Source organism: Cotesia glomerata, linkage group LG3, assembly GCF_020080835.1.
Source record: "Cotesia glomerata isolate CgM1 linkage group LG3, MPM_Cglom_v2.3, whole genome shotgun sequence".
Lineage (NCBI taxonomy): Eukaryota > Metazoa > Arthropoda > Insecta > Hymenoptera > Braconidae > Cotesia > Cotesia glomerata.
The window spans coordinates 19,242,203-19,257,092 of NC_058160.1; the positions used below are offsets into that span (position 1 = coordinate 19,242,203).

Genomic DNA, 14,890 nt, shown 5'->3' on the forward strand with positions numbered 1-14,890 from the left:
TAAACCGACAATATTAGGTCTAACTAAAATAATAAACATTCGAAATCAGCATCGGTGCTTCATGAAACTCTGAATTATTTTTCATAATTTACTTTTATTATTATTATTATTAATATTATTTTTGTTGTGTTCTTATTATTGTTATCATTATAATAGCGTATAGAGATAAAAAATCATTCATTTGTACGAGTTCAGAAAAAAGAGCTCTTTAAGAGCTCGTTTTGATGAGTCCTAAAGTCTACAATAAGCGGCGCATTCGACCTCTTCAGAAGGTCTTAAAGACGTCTTTTAGACGTAGACTCTGACGTCCAAATCAGAAATCTGAGCTCATTCGGAATAACTTAATACGTCATTTTGCTATCTGGGAAGTCATCCCTGGAACTTCCCGCTAATTCTATACTAAAGCGCTCCAAATTGCACTTCTTACGTTTTTGATCTCTTCGAGCTCAAAAATATAATTTTTGTGTTATTTTGAGCTCTCCGAGCTCAAAGAGATAGCTGTTCTATGCTTTTGAGCTCGAAGAGCTCAAAAGTCTGATAGAAGTTTAATAAAACACTATTTTTTGAATTTGCAAACCGCAATAACTTTTGAATGAATGAACCGATTTTCACGCGGTTGGTGGCTTTTGACACAGTTTTTAAGCCTCATAGAGAATCTTTAAGTTTGTATAGATCGAACTAGGAACTTCGGAGTAACTCCGAAATAATACTTTTTTCGGTTTTCTTCCGACAACGATAACTCACGAACGAATCAACCAATTTTGACCGGACTGGCGACGATCGACGCGATTTTTCGAGGTTAAGAGCTGATTAATTATTGGAATTGATCGTTATAAACATTAGAAAGTTAGTCCAAAAAAAAACACTTGAAAAAATTTTTTTTCGCAGTTTTTTTTAGATTTATCAAAATCTACCTTTTAGAAATCTCAAAAAAATTACGAAAAAAAATTTTTTCAAAAGTGGTTTTTTTAGAATAACTTTTAAACGGCTTTACTAATCGATTCTAAATACTGTAGTTTTTCAAGCACCAAAAGATTATTTATTATCTACCAAACGATTAGACATAAAATTTTGAAATTATGTTGAAAAAACACTATTTTGGAATTAAAAAAAAAAAAGTGCGTGCGTACAAAGTACACATGTCAGAAGTGAAACTTCTTTGGCGAACTAATTTATCAGTCTTGTCTATATTTATACAAATCTAAAACTTTAGATTTCCGAGACTTAAAGGAAGGGAAAAAGGAAGATATGTTAGGAATTTAATTGTCATTAAAATATTAAAAGTGTTGAAAATTACTATAAATTATAAATTTAGTTTGTGGATATTTGAACCCATTATATACAGCCATTACTGGAATGTTATTTTTGTTTAATGCGTTAAGACATGTGTTTTTTTTCCTTAAATTCCGGGACAGGGAATTTTTCCTTAAATTCCTTGTGAGCATTTTGATGCCTGTGAAAAGTAGAATAAGGTACACGTAAATCATTATCTTGAATACGTCTCGTATTATTTCTAATATTGACATTATGACTTTCATCATCGATATTATTATTATTAATATTATTATTATCACCATTATTGTTATTATTGTTATTATTATTATTATTATTAGCATTAATAATATTTGATGATGTTTGAAAATCTTCAATAATGTTTTCTGAAAGGTTTGTCAATGATTTTTTTCTTGCTCTAAACTCACGAACACGTTCTCTTGAAGTTTTATTTTTTTCAATTGGTAAAGTCGAAGTCGAAGGTTGAGAATTTTCTTGTTCTTGATGTACTTCAACTTCAACAGTGATTCGCGTCAAATAATTTGACTCTTGATTTTCTTCATATTTTTGTCTTTTTCGAACTCTGTAGTCACGACTACGCTCTGCTGGAGTTTTTGGTTTAGTTTTTGTAATGATGGACGATGAGATATTCAACTCTTGGCTAGCTGCATTTTTTAAAGCCTTTTTCCGCTCTCTAAATTCACGTGAACGTTCTGTTGATGTTTTACCTGGCCGTCTAACAGATATTTTATTTTTAATTGTTTCACATTCTCGCACCACAATTTTTGGCATTGCGATCTGAAAATGAAAAGTTATTTGAATTTAATATTTAATAAAAATAATTAAAGAGAATTATTAAAATATATTTATTTTATATTGTTTGAAAAATAATATAGTGAAATCTCAGATGTTGAATATTAAATTAAAATTCCTCGTGATTTTTTGTAAATAGCAAAAATACCTGACCTCAATTTAAATTTATACAAAATCATTGTAAATTAATGATAACTATAGAAATTCCAGGTTTTAAATTAAAATTTTGTCAAGAGAATTTATGAAATATTGTTATTTATATTTTATGCAAATGATTTATTGAAATCTCAAATGACGAATTGTAAATAAAAATGCCACGTGTTTTTTGTCAATATTAGAAATTATTAATTAAATTTTTTTTTTGAACTTAAAATTTAGAAAAGCGAATTTATCAAATATTTTTATTTTATGGAAAATGATTTATTGAATTATTAAATGACGAGTGGCAAGTTGAAATGCAACATGTTATTTGTAAATATTAAAACTACCTAACCTTCAAACCAATTAGCCTAAAAATTGTAAATAAACAAAAAGATAACAGATATATTACTTACTTCGAGTAACTGCTTAGTATAGGACGACTTTAAAATTTATCACAAAATATTATTCATAAAGTTTATTTATAAATTTAACTCACTGTTTATACACTGCATAAGTGCTAATAATATTGTAAATAGATGAAAAATCTGCGTTTACTGCAAATGACGTTATGCGACAGATTTGCCATCTAAAGTTCTAATAATTAACTAGTAAACGAATACACAAACCAGTATAGCATGTATTATTTCTCAATATCCCTTATTCTCTCTCTCGTTCAATCTTTCTCACTATAGCTCTCTCCCACCTCTCGCTCCATGGCACTGTGCGTGATACGACAATCGCTCTATCTCACTTTTTCTCTCGATCTTTCTCACTTGCTTGCTCCCTACTTTCACTCCATCGCTAGTTGCTTCATGCTACGTTCGCCCTGTCTTACTCTCTCTCAATCGGTCTCGATCGCTCTCTCTCTCTTTTTCAACACTTCCGTTGCATACTTGCATGACGTTACATTTGTAAAAATTTTACCCTCATGCGCCTAAAGAAGTTTCACTTCAAAAATTAAATATCACACGAACGAATTGATCGATTTTGACGAGATCGAAGGCGTTCAACGCAGTTTTTTGAGCACTCATATTCATTTATTACATAAAAAAAAAGTTTGGAAAATCCAAAAGTGCACGCCTCATAATCTCATTTTTACAATGAAACTGATTAAAATAAAAGATAAAAAGCAAAATAATAAAAAACAGAAAATTCTGCTATGGTTTAGTGGCGCCATAAGTCTAAGATGAGGAAAAAAATACCATAATAAAATGTATGGATAGATATACAAAAAATCCACAGTCATATATTAGTTTTTTATAAATAATAATTTAACGACAGTGAATTGTACGCTCATATTAATTGAAAAAATCCATCGTATGTTACTTTAGATAATAAAAAAAAAATTATTCCGGTAAAATCATTTTTTCGACCAATTTCCCTGCCACATACACCCATCCATACACGGACGTCCAGAAAAGATTATGTTTAATGTTAATGTTATTATTTACTATGTTAAACAAAAAAATTGTTATTGAAAAATATTTTATGTGCCTGACAAATTATTTGACTTGATATAAGTGTACTCATATTAACTTGTAAGTGCGATATAAATAACAAAAATCAATTTCAGTTTCGAGAAAATTGCTTTTTTTGAAATGTCGAGAGTAGAGTACAACCTCTACGCTTCGCTTATGAGGCGTGAAAAATTCGAGAAGAAATTTCAAAGTTACGTAAAAAAAATACATTTTTTGAAAATTTTCGTTAACTGTTTCTCTTCAACGCATACTGGTTTTGATGCAGTTTGTAGAAATTGACGTCGTTTTTTAAGTTTAAGAACTGATTAGATTTTGGAATTGATCGTTACATCTGTTTAAAAGTAATTCCAAAAAAACGTTTTTTCAAAATTTTAATTTATGTACTTAAATGTGAAATCCTATGTACTTAACACACTATTTCATAACAGAGTCGAACTATCCAATGTTTGTAAATTATTTAATTTCATAGCGGGAAGTCAAAAATTTTTAACTTCCCGCTTAAAAACTTGAAAATTTTCAAAAATCGGAAAGTTATTGGTTTACTCCGTTTTGCAAAAATCGAATTCTCATCAGATCTCGACGTTTTGAGGTCCTAGAAAGCTTCCCTGACTACTCTCGCGAGGGTGTCACTATATCTGTATGTGTGTGTGTGTGTGTGTGTGTTTTTTTTTTTTTTTTTTTCATAGAGGAGGTAAAATACATTTACGTATGCCAGAACTTGGTGTTGGTGCCAGGACTAGGTGTTGGTGCCTGGTTATGTCGGACTCAGAAATTAATATTTATTTTGCAACAATACTGACTAAACATCCTCCTCTCTCCTTTCCCCATAGATGTTACAGGGAAGACTGGATCGGGACCGCGTTAGCATTACTTCGATCCAATCCATGTTGTGTCTCACGACACCTACTTCTTGTTACTACTGGTTTCTAATCCCTTTCTGCGATTTTTCCGTTTAAAAGGCGGTGCGCGTAGGCTGCGACAGCTGACCAGTTTTCTTCTTTTGTGATCATGCAGGTTACCAAGCTCTCAGGGGAGAGCGTTGTGCCTATTGTTTCTTCGGTGCTGATTCTGTCGTCTTTCCACCGATCACACTCGAAAAACGTGTGCTCGGCGTTGTCAATTTTGTCTGGACAGTATTTGCACGTTGGTGTGCTGTGCAAACCCATCTTGAAAAGATAGGCATTGAACTGCCCATGTCCCGTCAATAGCTGGGTCAGGAAGAAGTCCGTATCCCCGTGCTTTCGAAAAAGCCAGACGATGTTTAGGATCAGGCGCGCTGTCCATTTGCCCGTCTCTCCCGATATCCATCGGTCCTGCCACTCTTGCTGCGTTTCCGCCTTTATCCTCGTTTTTGCGTCCTTCATGTTTTCGTCATTATCTTTAGCCTCATAGAGTTTCTCTCTCGAACGCTAATAGGTCGATGGACGTGGCTCCCGTAATGACCAATACAGCCGCTTCGGAAACTGTACGGTAGGCGTAGGCAACCCTGAGAGCGCCTCGCCACTGTACTGCTGCTATCTTTCGCCGGTAGGTCTTCTGCTTTAATATGTCTGCCCATATCTCAGCTCCATTAAACAGTACCGAGTGGACTGCTTCTAGAAGAACTCTTCTCTTTTTTGTTCTTGGTCCCATGGTGTTGGTCATAATTCTTGCTAGGCTAGACACCGTCTTGCTGACTTTCTGGCATGCATTATCGAGGTGTTCGCGAAAAGATAGTTTCTCGTCTATCATTACGCCCAGATAGCGCAGGGCCCCTGTTGACGTTAGTGTTGTTCCTCCCATGTCCACAGCGAATGGTTTTGGGAACCATTTTTGACGAGTCAGAACGACCATCTCGGTTTTGTGCTTGGCAAGTTTCAGGTGGTGTTTATCGAGCCAAGTCTCGACGGCATCAATGGTTTCCCGAACTAGTAGTTCGGCCTCCTCTACACTGTCTACTATTATCGTGGCCGCGACGTCGTCTGCAAATCCCGTTAGCTCTACTTGCTTTGTTAACAGAATCTTAAGAAGCTCGTCATAGTCGGCGTTCTATAAATCGGGCCCCATTATTGAGCCTTTCGGCACGCCAGCCGTTATGGCGTATTCTTGTGGTCCTTCTGTAGTTTCCGCTATTAGCTTTCTTTCTTCAAGGTAGTTGTCGATTAGTGCCAAATTCTCTGGCTTTGCGTCAAATTTGTGTTCCAGAGCGTCTATGATATCTCCCCAATTCGCGCTGTTAAATGCGTTTTTGACATCTAGCGTGAGGAGAATGCATACTTTACGAGCTTTGAGGCTACCAGTCCATGCTTCTCTCGCTGTCCCTACGACTGTCTGGATCGCGCCGACTGTTGAACGTCCTTTCCGGAAGCCATGTTGGTTTGCGGCAAAGCCTCCAGCACGATCGATGTCGTTTCGTAGTCTTCCCTGTATAAGCTTTTCGAGCAATTTCCCAGCAATGTCCAGCATGCAAAGTGGTCTGAACGACGAGGGTGTTACAGGGCCACCTTTGCCTTTATATAGCAGAACCAATCTCTGCCGCTTCCAGACCGCGGGAAACGTTCCAGTTGCCAAGCATGCGTTGTAGGTGTTCAGGAGTATGTCTGGATATTCCAGGGCTACAGTCTTGATCACCGATGCTGGGATGCCATCAGGGCCGGGTGCCTTTCCTGTTTTGAGTGACTTGGCCGCGTCTTGTAGTTCCTTAGCTGTGAAGGGTGTTACTTCGCTGTTTTTAGTGTAGTATTTCTTCTCCCGCGGCGGCTGTTTGGGGGAAAGCTCCGCTAAAATGCTGTCCATTAAGGCTGGAGACTTCGGCGCCTCTGGTGGAGCCTTTCCAAGTCGTTTGGTGACAATTTGGTAGGCTTTACCCCAGATATCTTTATCAAAGTCGTTACAGATCTCTTGCCAAAATTTCGCTTTGCTTGCTTTGATTGCCCGGCTTAGGTTCTTTTTGGCCTGCTTATACTCGATCAAATGTAGATCTTGATTGGGGGAGCGTTTCGCAGCTCTCGTTGCTAGCCGACGTAGTCTGTGGCATTTTTTCCGGAGTTCTGCTATGTCTGTTGACCACCAGAACACCGGCTTAGGGAAACTCTGATTTTTCAGCTGCGGCATAGAGGCGTCACATGTGGCAACAATTTCCTTCATCGTATTTAGCACTGTCTTTTCCGTCTCGCTGCAGGTATCCGGAGTCGGGTTGTTCTGAAAGATAGACCAGCTTCGTGCAAGTGAAGCTTGCAATGCTTCTGGATCAAGCCCTCTTGGCATTCCACTTCCGCTTAGAAAGGTCGTGTTGTGAAACCGAAGCAGATGTCAATCCAACGTTGAATGTCACGAACTGGTGATCACTGCCGCTGTATTCTTCGGATACAGTCCAGTCTTCGATCATGTTGGCAGTCCTTGAAGTCGCCAACGAGATGTCGAGGATGGATTCTTGGTACCCTGGTCTTCTAAAGGTCGTGGTGCTCCCGGTGTTCAGCACTATAAGGTCAAGTCTAGCCGCGACGTCAGCGACCTCGTTACCTCTGGTGTCGGAGAAAGCAGCGTCCCACTCAGCCGATTTAGCGTTGAAGTCTCCGGCTACGATAACTTCGCCGTCGAATTTAGTGACCGCATTTTCTATATTTGCCAGTTTCTGTCGGAACACACTAATCCCTTCGTTAGGTGAGAGATAGACGCTCATGAAGTAGGTTGTGGGGGTTTGAATCCAGACAAAACCTGCTCCACTTCCGCTGTTGTTGACGGTAACGTTCTTTGTGTTCACAATCCAAATTGCTGCCGTGCCAGTTTCGTCTGCGAACCATGTTTTACCTTCGATGTTTAGATATTGCTCACAGATAAAGCAGACGTCGATTTTATCTTCAAAGACACGCTGGCACAGCAGGTTTTGCGCCAAGGCGCACCTATTCAGGTTGCCTTGTAGTATGCGTGTCATTTCTGCCCTCTCGTGGCTTCTACAAGTGCTGTGCGGAATGCCTTGCAAGCTCCAGTGCCAGAAATATGGCATAGATCATCCTGGGCATTTTTGTCCGGAGCACAAAGGAAACATTTTGGCTTCTCCGTGCAGTTTACGGCCTCGAGGTTCTCTCCGCCACATTTGTAGCAGCACTTGCTTCTGTCTGGTCCCGCACACTGACGTGTTTGGTGTCCAAAATCAAGACATTTAAAACAGCGTGTTACTTTTGCAACTGGGCGTATATGACAGTTCACCCAACCGATCATTATACGGGCCTTGTCAAGGGCCTTAATCGCACTGGCCTCGTCTACTTCGCAGAAGGCTGCCCGATTGCCTCGTGGTATGGGTTTTGTCAAATTTACCCGTTTGATCTCCAGGCTGTCAGTGAATTCACGTTTAAGTGCTTCACGGACTTCGCTCTCGATAGAGATTTCATCCAAATCTAGGATCTCGATCGTTATTGTTGGTGTTAGCGTCTTGACTGTGCCGAAGTTTGCAGTGGCTGCCTTTACTGCATCGGTGAAAGCCTTGCTGTCTTCGGTCTTTCGAGCCATTTCAAGGAAAACGCCTCCGTGTTTCGTCTTTTTAATAGACTTTATGTCTACGCCCGTCTCGACAGGGCTTACCTTGATTTCCCTGAGGAGATCGGCGTATGTTCGCCCTTCAGCTGGTTGGACAAGCACAGCTTTAGTTCTTGTCTTCTTCCTCCTCGGTTTCTTGGAGCCACCGTTGTTTGGCTGGTTTTGGGCTGTAGCAGATTGAGCCGCTGGCTCCTGTTCTTTCTTTTTCTTGTTTTGCCGAGTCACTTTGGTCCGGGTATCATCCCGGGCTGTCTTTTTCTGTGCTGGCTTGTCAATTTCTGCGGAAGGACTGGGCGTGGACAGCGGCCTCTTCTTGTTGTTGCCCTCTCCTTGCTGTGATAATTTCTTAGGAGTGACCAGAGGTGGCTGTGATTTTTTGCTTAGACTCGGAGATGTTTGGGTCGTTGAGGCCGACATGCCTGGTGATTTGTTGGCTAACCTATATGCTGTAGTGATAGATGTAACCAATTTTCTAATCTCATGATGGAGATTCTTTTTGTCTTTTATAAACTCGGCTAACTCTTCGATCTTGATGCCGAGCCTCTCCATTGGTGACTGTTGGCCTGTAACGGTCGGTACAGAGTTGATTCTTCCTCGGTAGGTTTGATTAGTGACAGGAGCAAAAGGTCCTCCACTTTTTGGAGGAATGTTGCTCAGCTGTCCGTTCTCTGCCATCTGGGCTGATTTCGTACTCCCTGTAACCTTGCTAGCATTGCTAGACAGCAGAGCTATGGGGTCTACTCCGCTGTTCAAACGGTCGCTTAATAACGACGAGTTTAGGCCCGTTTGCACGCCTTCTCTCACCGGCACTGAGGTATCCCCCCTCTGCACCGTAGACGATTTTGAAATTGATCTGTCATTTTCATACCATCTTTTGCTAGGTTTTGGTCCACCCGAGTATTCTATTTCCTTGGTACCCGACGCATCTGACGTGCAGATATGCCGGGCATTCCCCTATCCACCACCTGGGGAGGCGCCCGATGCGGGACCCAGCAAGCCCGACACGAGGTGTGTGTGTGTGTGTGTGTGTGTGTGTGTGTGTGCAAGTATGTAAACCTCCTATAACTTTTGAATGGCTGACCGATTGGAACCAAACTTTGGCGTTCCAAAGAGTTTCATCAAACTCAGATTTCCTAAAAATTTGAAGTGATTCGGACCGGTAGATTTCAAAAAAACTAAAAAAAACTACGAAAAAAAATTTTTTGAAGTGTGATTTTTCTGGAATAACTTTTAAACGGCTTTACCGATCTTTTCCAAAAACTAATCAGCTATGGACATCAAAAAACCACGTCGATTGCCGCCAAGCTGGTTCAAAATTGGTTGATCCGTTCGTGAGTTATCGTGAACGGAAGAAAACCGAAAAAAGTGTTTTTTCGGAATTACTTCGAAATTCCTAGTTCGATCAATTCAAACTTAAAGATTCTTCATTAGGCTTAAAAAACTGTTTTGAATGCCACGAACGGCGTGAAAATCGGTTGATTTATTCAAAAGTTATTGCGGTTTGAAAATTTAAATAATAGTGTTCTATGAAACCTCCATCAGACTTTTGAGGTCGAAGAGCTCAAAAGCACAAAAAAAAACTATCTCTTTGAGCTATGAGAGCTCAAAATAACACAGAAATTGTATTTTTGAGCTCGCAGAGCTCAAAAACGTCATAAGTGCAATTTTAAGCGCCTAGGTATGGAATTTATTTTATTTTATTGAAAAAAACAAACCCAACAGCTTGCGCCATTAACAGGGTTAATAGAATTAGCGGAAAGTTGCAGGGATGGCCTTCAGGGTCAACCGTTTTCCTAATTTTTTTTTTTTAATAGTTATGTTAACGCAGACTCGGCATAACTTCTTACCGTGAAACTACTTTTTGTGGAATTTAAAAAACTTGATGGTACCTTCTTATCGATTAACAACTGACTGATTTAATAATCAGCATGAATATATTAAAAAAAAATGATTAAGTTGGTATAAAAATCATTGTTATATTTAGAAGGCAATAAATAAAAATTGTATAAACTTTACACGTCGCTATTGCATAGGATTATTTATTTTGTTTACTATTTGTGATATATATTTATTTAGTTACAAAATTATTGTTACAAAGCGTTTGGTTTTTTCATCAATTAACGGATCAATCTATCTATCCCTTCTGAAATAATTTAGCTAATCGACCTAAGGATTTTTTTTCTTCGTCTGTACGGATAACACTTAATGAATCACATTATGTATATATAACATTATTAATCATTTAATTTATGGATTCATGCTTCCTTACGTACAATATTTTTTATTCTAAAAATAATTGATTTTTTAGATTCAGCTTCATTTCCACTTGTATACCTATGTCGCTAATTATTATTATTGAATAAAGGGACGGGGACGGTGTTTGTTTAGACGACACCGTCTCTTGAAAAATTTTTATATATTTATAAGTTAATTATTTCAATCATATACATAATGAAAATTGTTTGCTTTTGTTACAACGAATTCAAAATAAATTTTCAAAATATTTATTTTTATCATACTTGCTCAGAAAGTTCAATTTTCGAGTATTGAGTGGTACCATCCAAGTCATCGATTTTTAAAGATCGTGTATATTTAAATTAAAAAATTTATTTTTCCACCATAGGCCGTGAAACACCTCTTTACCTGAAATTAGTTTTTTTTTTTATATATATTTATTTATTTGTTTATTTATTTAAGTAGACCAAAGTGAGACGGTGAAGAATAAAAATTTTCAGATTTATCGACCGAACATTTGCACTACTTTTGATTTAGGCATTTGCAGTTCATTATAATGTAATACAAATTTAATTTTATTAAATGCAATTCTTGTTCAATAACTGTTGTTTGAAAAATAATTTTAAATTAATTTGATTTTCCTGTCTATAAATTGAATTTTCGGAGCAATTGTGACAAAAAATATTGTATGTAACTGGGCTGCAAAGTAAAAATTTAGAAATTCAATCTCGATTTTATGACACGATTAAAATTTTCAATATTTTTTTTTATGATAACTCATGCAGTTTAACAAAATTGTCTTCGACTCTAGCCAATTCTATAAATTCTAACTTATACTACATTTCTTAAATTTGTATAACACAAATTTAAGCTTTCACTAAATCTCTAAGATTGTAAATATATCGCTACTCAACAGCCAAGTTACATAAAAATCTATTTAGTTATTGTTAATAAAATAGATTAAATTATATTTGGAAGAAGTCACTTGCAACCGCAGTCGTTATTGTCAGTTGTCATGGACGAGTCACCAAATTCATAAATTTAATTCGTGACGTGTCATTTAGTTACAAAATAATATTTTCCATTCCAATAATGAATTGCCATATGTTAAAAATAGTACTGCTATATATAGAATATATTGAGTTTTATTTTATTTTTCGAACTTTTTCGTTTAATTTTTTTGCTTTCCACGAAATTAAAAAAAATTCGTTGATAATTTTTTTCAATGAAACACATTGATGATTTAGTCTTTAATAACAATAATAATGATAATAATAATAATAATAATAATAATAATAATAATAATAATAATAATAATAATAATAATAATAATATTAATAATAATAATAATAATAATAATAATAATAATAATAATAATAATAATAATAATAATAACAATAACAATAACAATAACAATAATAATAATAATAATAATAATAATAATAATAATAATAATAATAATAATAATAATAATAATAATAATAATAATAATAATAATGAGAAATTAATAATTTTAACGATCATTATTTCGACAATTAAACATTAATAATTGAGGCTTGCAATTTAATAATATCTCAAGAAAAAATCATTTATGTCTATAAAAACTAACATAGATCTAATAAGCCATTTTTTAGATTTTCATAAATCTTAAAAATGTTAAGCTATATAGATCTACGTATGTTTAATTACTAAGATATAAAAAATTTTTTCTCAGGATCACATGGTTAAAAGTAATTGTACTGTTGTAGATTAAGTGACATAATAATCAATTTTAAAAAATCGAGAAAAAAAAGAAAATTATCATTATTTTTTAGTCTATTTCTTCATTCGTTTGAAAGCTAAAACTAGGTGTTGTTTATATTGCACTGAAATCGACTAGCATGAAATATCGCTTAAATATATTAATTTTTATTGCGGTTGTCACAAACTGAAATTTTAAGCTTCTTCAATTATTTACGTTCACAATAACAATAAATATCAGTATTCTGAACTATTATATATAACGGAAAGTAAATAAAATAATCAACTTACATTATTTTAAATTTCAATTTTAATAATTATTTGTTTAATTAGTTTAATGCGAATGAACAAATTACTAAATTTCATGTAAAAACCTGCCAACAAAATCAAAATTTTTATAACGATGTGCTTTTTTACAATAAGTAGATTGAAATTTATTTATTTATTACATTTATTTTATATACTACGGTTGTTTTCAGTTATTAAAAATTTTAAGTTTAATTTTTTATAATGGTATATCAAAATGTAAACCTCATGTATTAATCAAAAGCAAAACAAATATTAAAAACAAAGTGCGATAGATAATAAATAAGTAATAATTTATTGATAATCAATTATGTATATGGGTCATTCAATGTCGAATCGACCGATGGCTGAACTCGAATCCTTTTGAGTTGAATAAAATTTATTTATTTGTCGGAAGTTTATTTTTTCAGTTATATAAAAAAAAAATTATGTAAATTTAGTAATGATTTTTTAACGATAAATTTTAGCAATAAAGTAAATTGGGTTTTTAAATAAACTTAAATTTTGAGAAATAAAATTTTTGAAAACTAAAATTTGAAATTTTTTACAAAAAAAAAAAAAAAAAAAAAAAATTAATTTAAACTCAAAAATTTTGTAAACAGTTTTTTTGGTAAACAATTTTTTATAGCCCAACATTCCCTCTGTAACAAACTAAAAAATTAGTATATTATTATGATAGTTGTCAAAATATTAAGAAAATGAACTTGAAAATTTTTAATTTTGCATAACTTAAGAAAAAAATGTCTCAATAAAAAGGGAACGAGTCCAATTATTGGTTAATTCAACATGGACAGACTTATTTTTAAATATTTATATATATGCAATTTATTTCATACAATAATCCAATGGAATTACTATTACCGTAAATTTTGAGTTTAAGTATAAATATTAATGAAAAATTAATATTTTTATGTATTTCCTTATTCAATAGTTCAATTTCAGATCGTAAATAGTAGTAGATAAATAGTCAATTATATGCCTGAACTTCACGTTACATTATTTCGCAAAATGAATAAATGATACATTTTCAGACATCATCAACTTCTTCGTTAGTTTAGCCCACAATAAATACAGGCATAACATTTACTATTATTATCGATAGTTATTAATTTCAGTTATAATGACTTCGTTATACATTTTTTCCAAAATTGAATTTTTGAATCATGAATTGCATAAAATTCATACGCAACACGTCGGAAAAAGTTGCATTTCTAGTATTGTTATTTTGTTTTTCAAAATTTACCTCTAGCTGTGTAATAACAGAATAGGAAGAAATTTTCATCACCCTTGCTGAGCTTAGACGCTAATTTCTCCCTTCTTGCTCTCGTGTAACTCGACGCAGCCTATCGGTTTGTTCTAAAATTCAACCGTACTATAATTTGCCATTATTCCGACTTGTAGCATAAATATAGCTATTAGTGTTGTGACAATCAGGTATTAATATTTGAATTTGTACAATCGAATACTAATCATTCAACGTCATTGATTAATCGTCCACCAATAATTAATCAACCGAAAAATTAATGAATCGTAATGAAAAAAAAAAAATTACTTTTATTTATATCAACTTTTTTAGTTTACAGTAAATTATTGATGATGACAATTGATTTTTAATTATAAACTAAAAATAAAATATTTTAGTAGTTAAATACACATTTGGAAAAAATGAAATTGATTTATTTTTTATTAGTAGAAACTTTTTAATTAATTAAATAACATAGATTGTTAGATTATAATTAATTTCGATGCTACACAACACTAATAGCTATTATCAACTAGCAACGCAAATAACTATAAATTACGTTGGCTCAAAATATTGACTAACTACAGAATATGAGATCACGCTTATCAGTAAGTCAGACAAACTGATGATTTTTGGTTATTTTGATATAATTTCACGTCAAATTTACATTATATCTTTACAACACTACTTTGTTTAATTAGTTTAATAATATTATTTATTGTTGTCAACCACCCTGAATTTTTCAATAAAATATTCACCGAACAAAGTATTTTACAATGGGCATTTGGAAATTGCAGTTTGATTTTATATTTAAGATCTCAAGTAAAACTAATCCCAGCAAATTTAACAAAATAAAAGAATCACGCAATATTGAAATAATATAACTTTTGTCTGATTTACAGTAATTGAACGGATTCTCATATAAAATAAAATTTCACAAATTCTACATGAATACGAAATTAATTTGACGATGTAGATATTATTTGAAGCTATATTTCAGTTAACAATTATCTGATACTACTTCATTTTACCAAATGATTTGTATCGATATAAAATTGTAATTTAAGTATGGCCGGTAGTATTTTAATTTTTTTTTTTAACATATCTATTATATCTTTTACATAAATTTATGGTTACGCTTAATTAG

General features: G+C 34.0%; 1 protein-coding gene across 1 annotated transcript; it reads right to left on the reverse strand.

Annotated features, from left to right (window-relative positions):
- Nucleotides 1-1,293: 1,293 nt before the first annotated feature.
- On the reverse strand, nucleotides 1,294-3,129 carry LOC123261540 (putative uncharacterized protein DDB_G0291608). The gene is made up of 2 exons (XM_044723192.1): nucleotides 2,640-3,129; nucleotides 1,294-2,070 (listed from the first exon to the last, which is right to left on the reverse strand). Exon 2 carries the CDS (start codon nucleotides 2,062-2,064, stop codon nucleotides 1,378-1,380), a length of 687 nt encoding a protein of 228 aa, XP_044579127.1. The 5' UTR covers nucleotides 2,065-2,070; nucleotides 2,640-3,129; the 3' UTR covers nucleotides 1,294-1,377.
- Between the last annotated feature and the right edge of the window lie 11,761 nt (nucleotides 3,130-14,890).

What these genes read in the sequence shown, in the direction of transcription:
- LOC123261540 (XM_044723192.1), bottom strand. Translation starts at nt 2,064, where the DNA reads ATGCCAAAAATTGTGGTGCGAGAATGTGAAACAATTAAAAATAAAATA.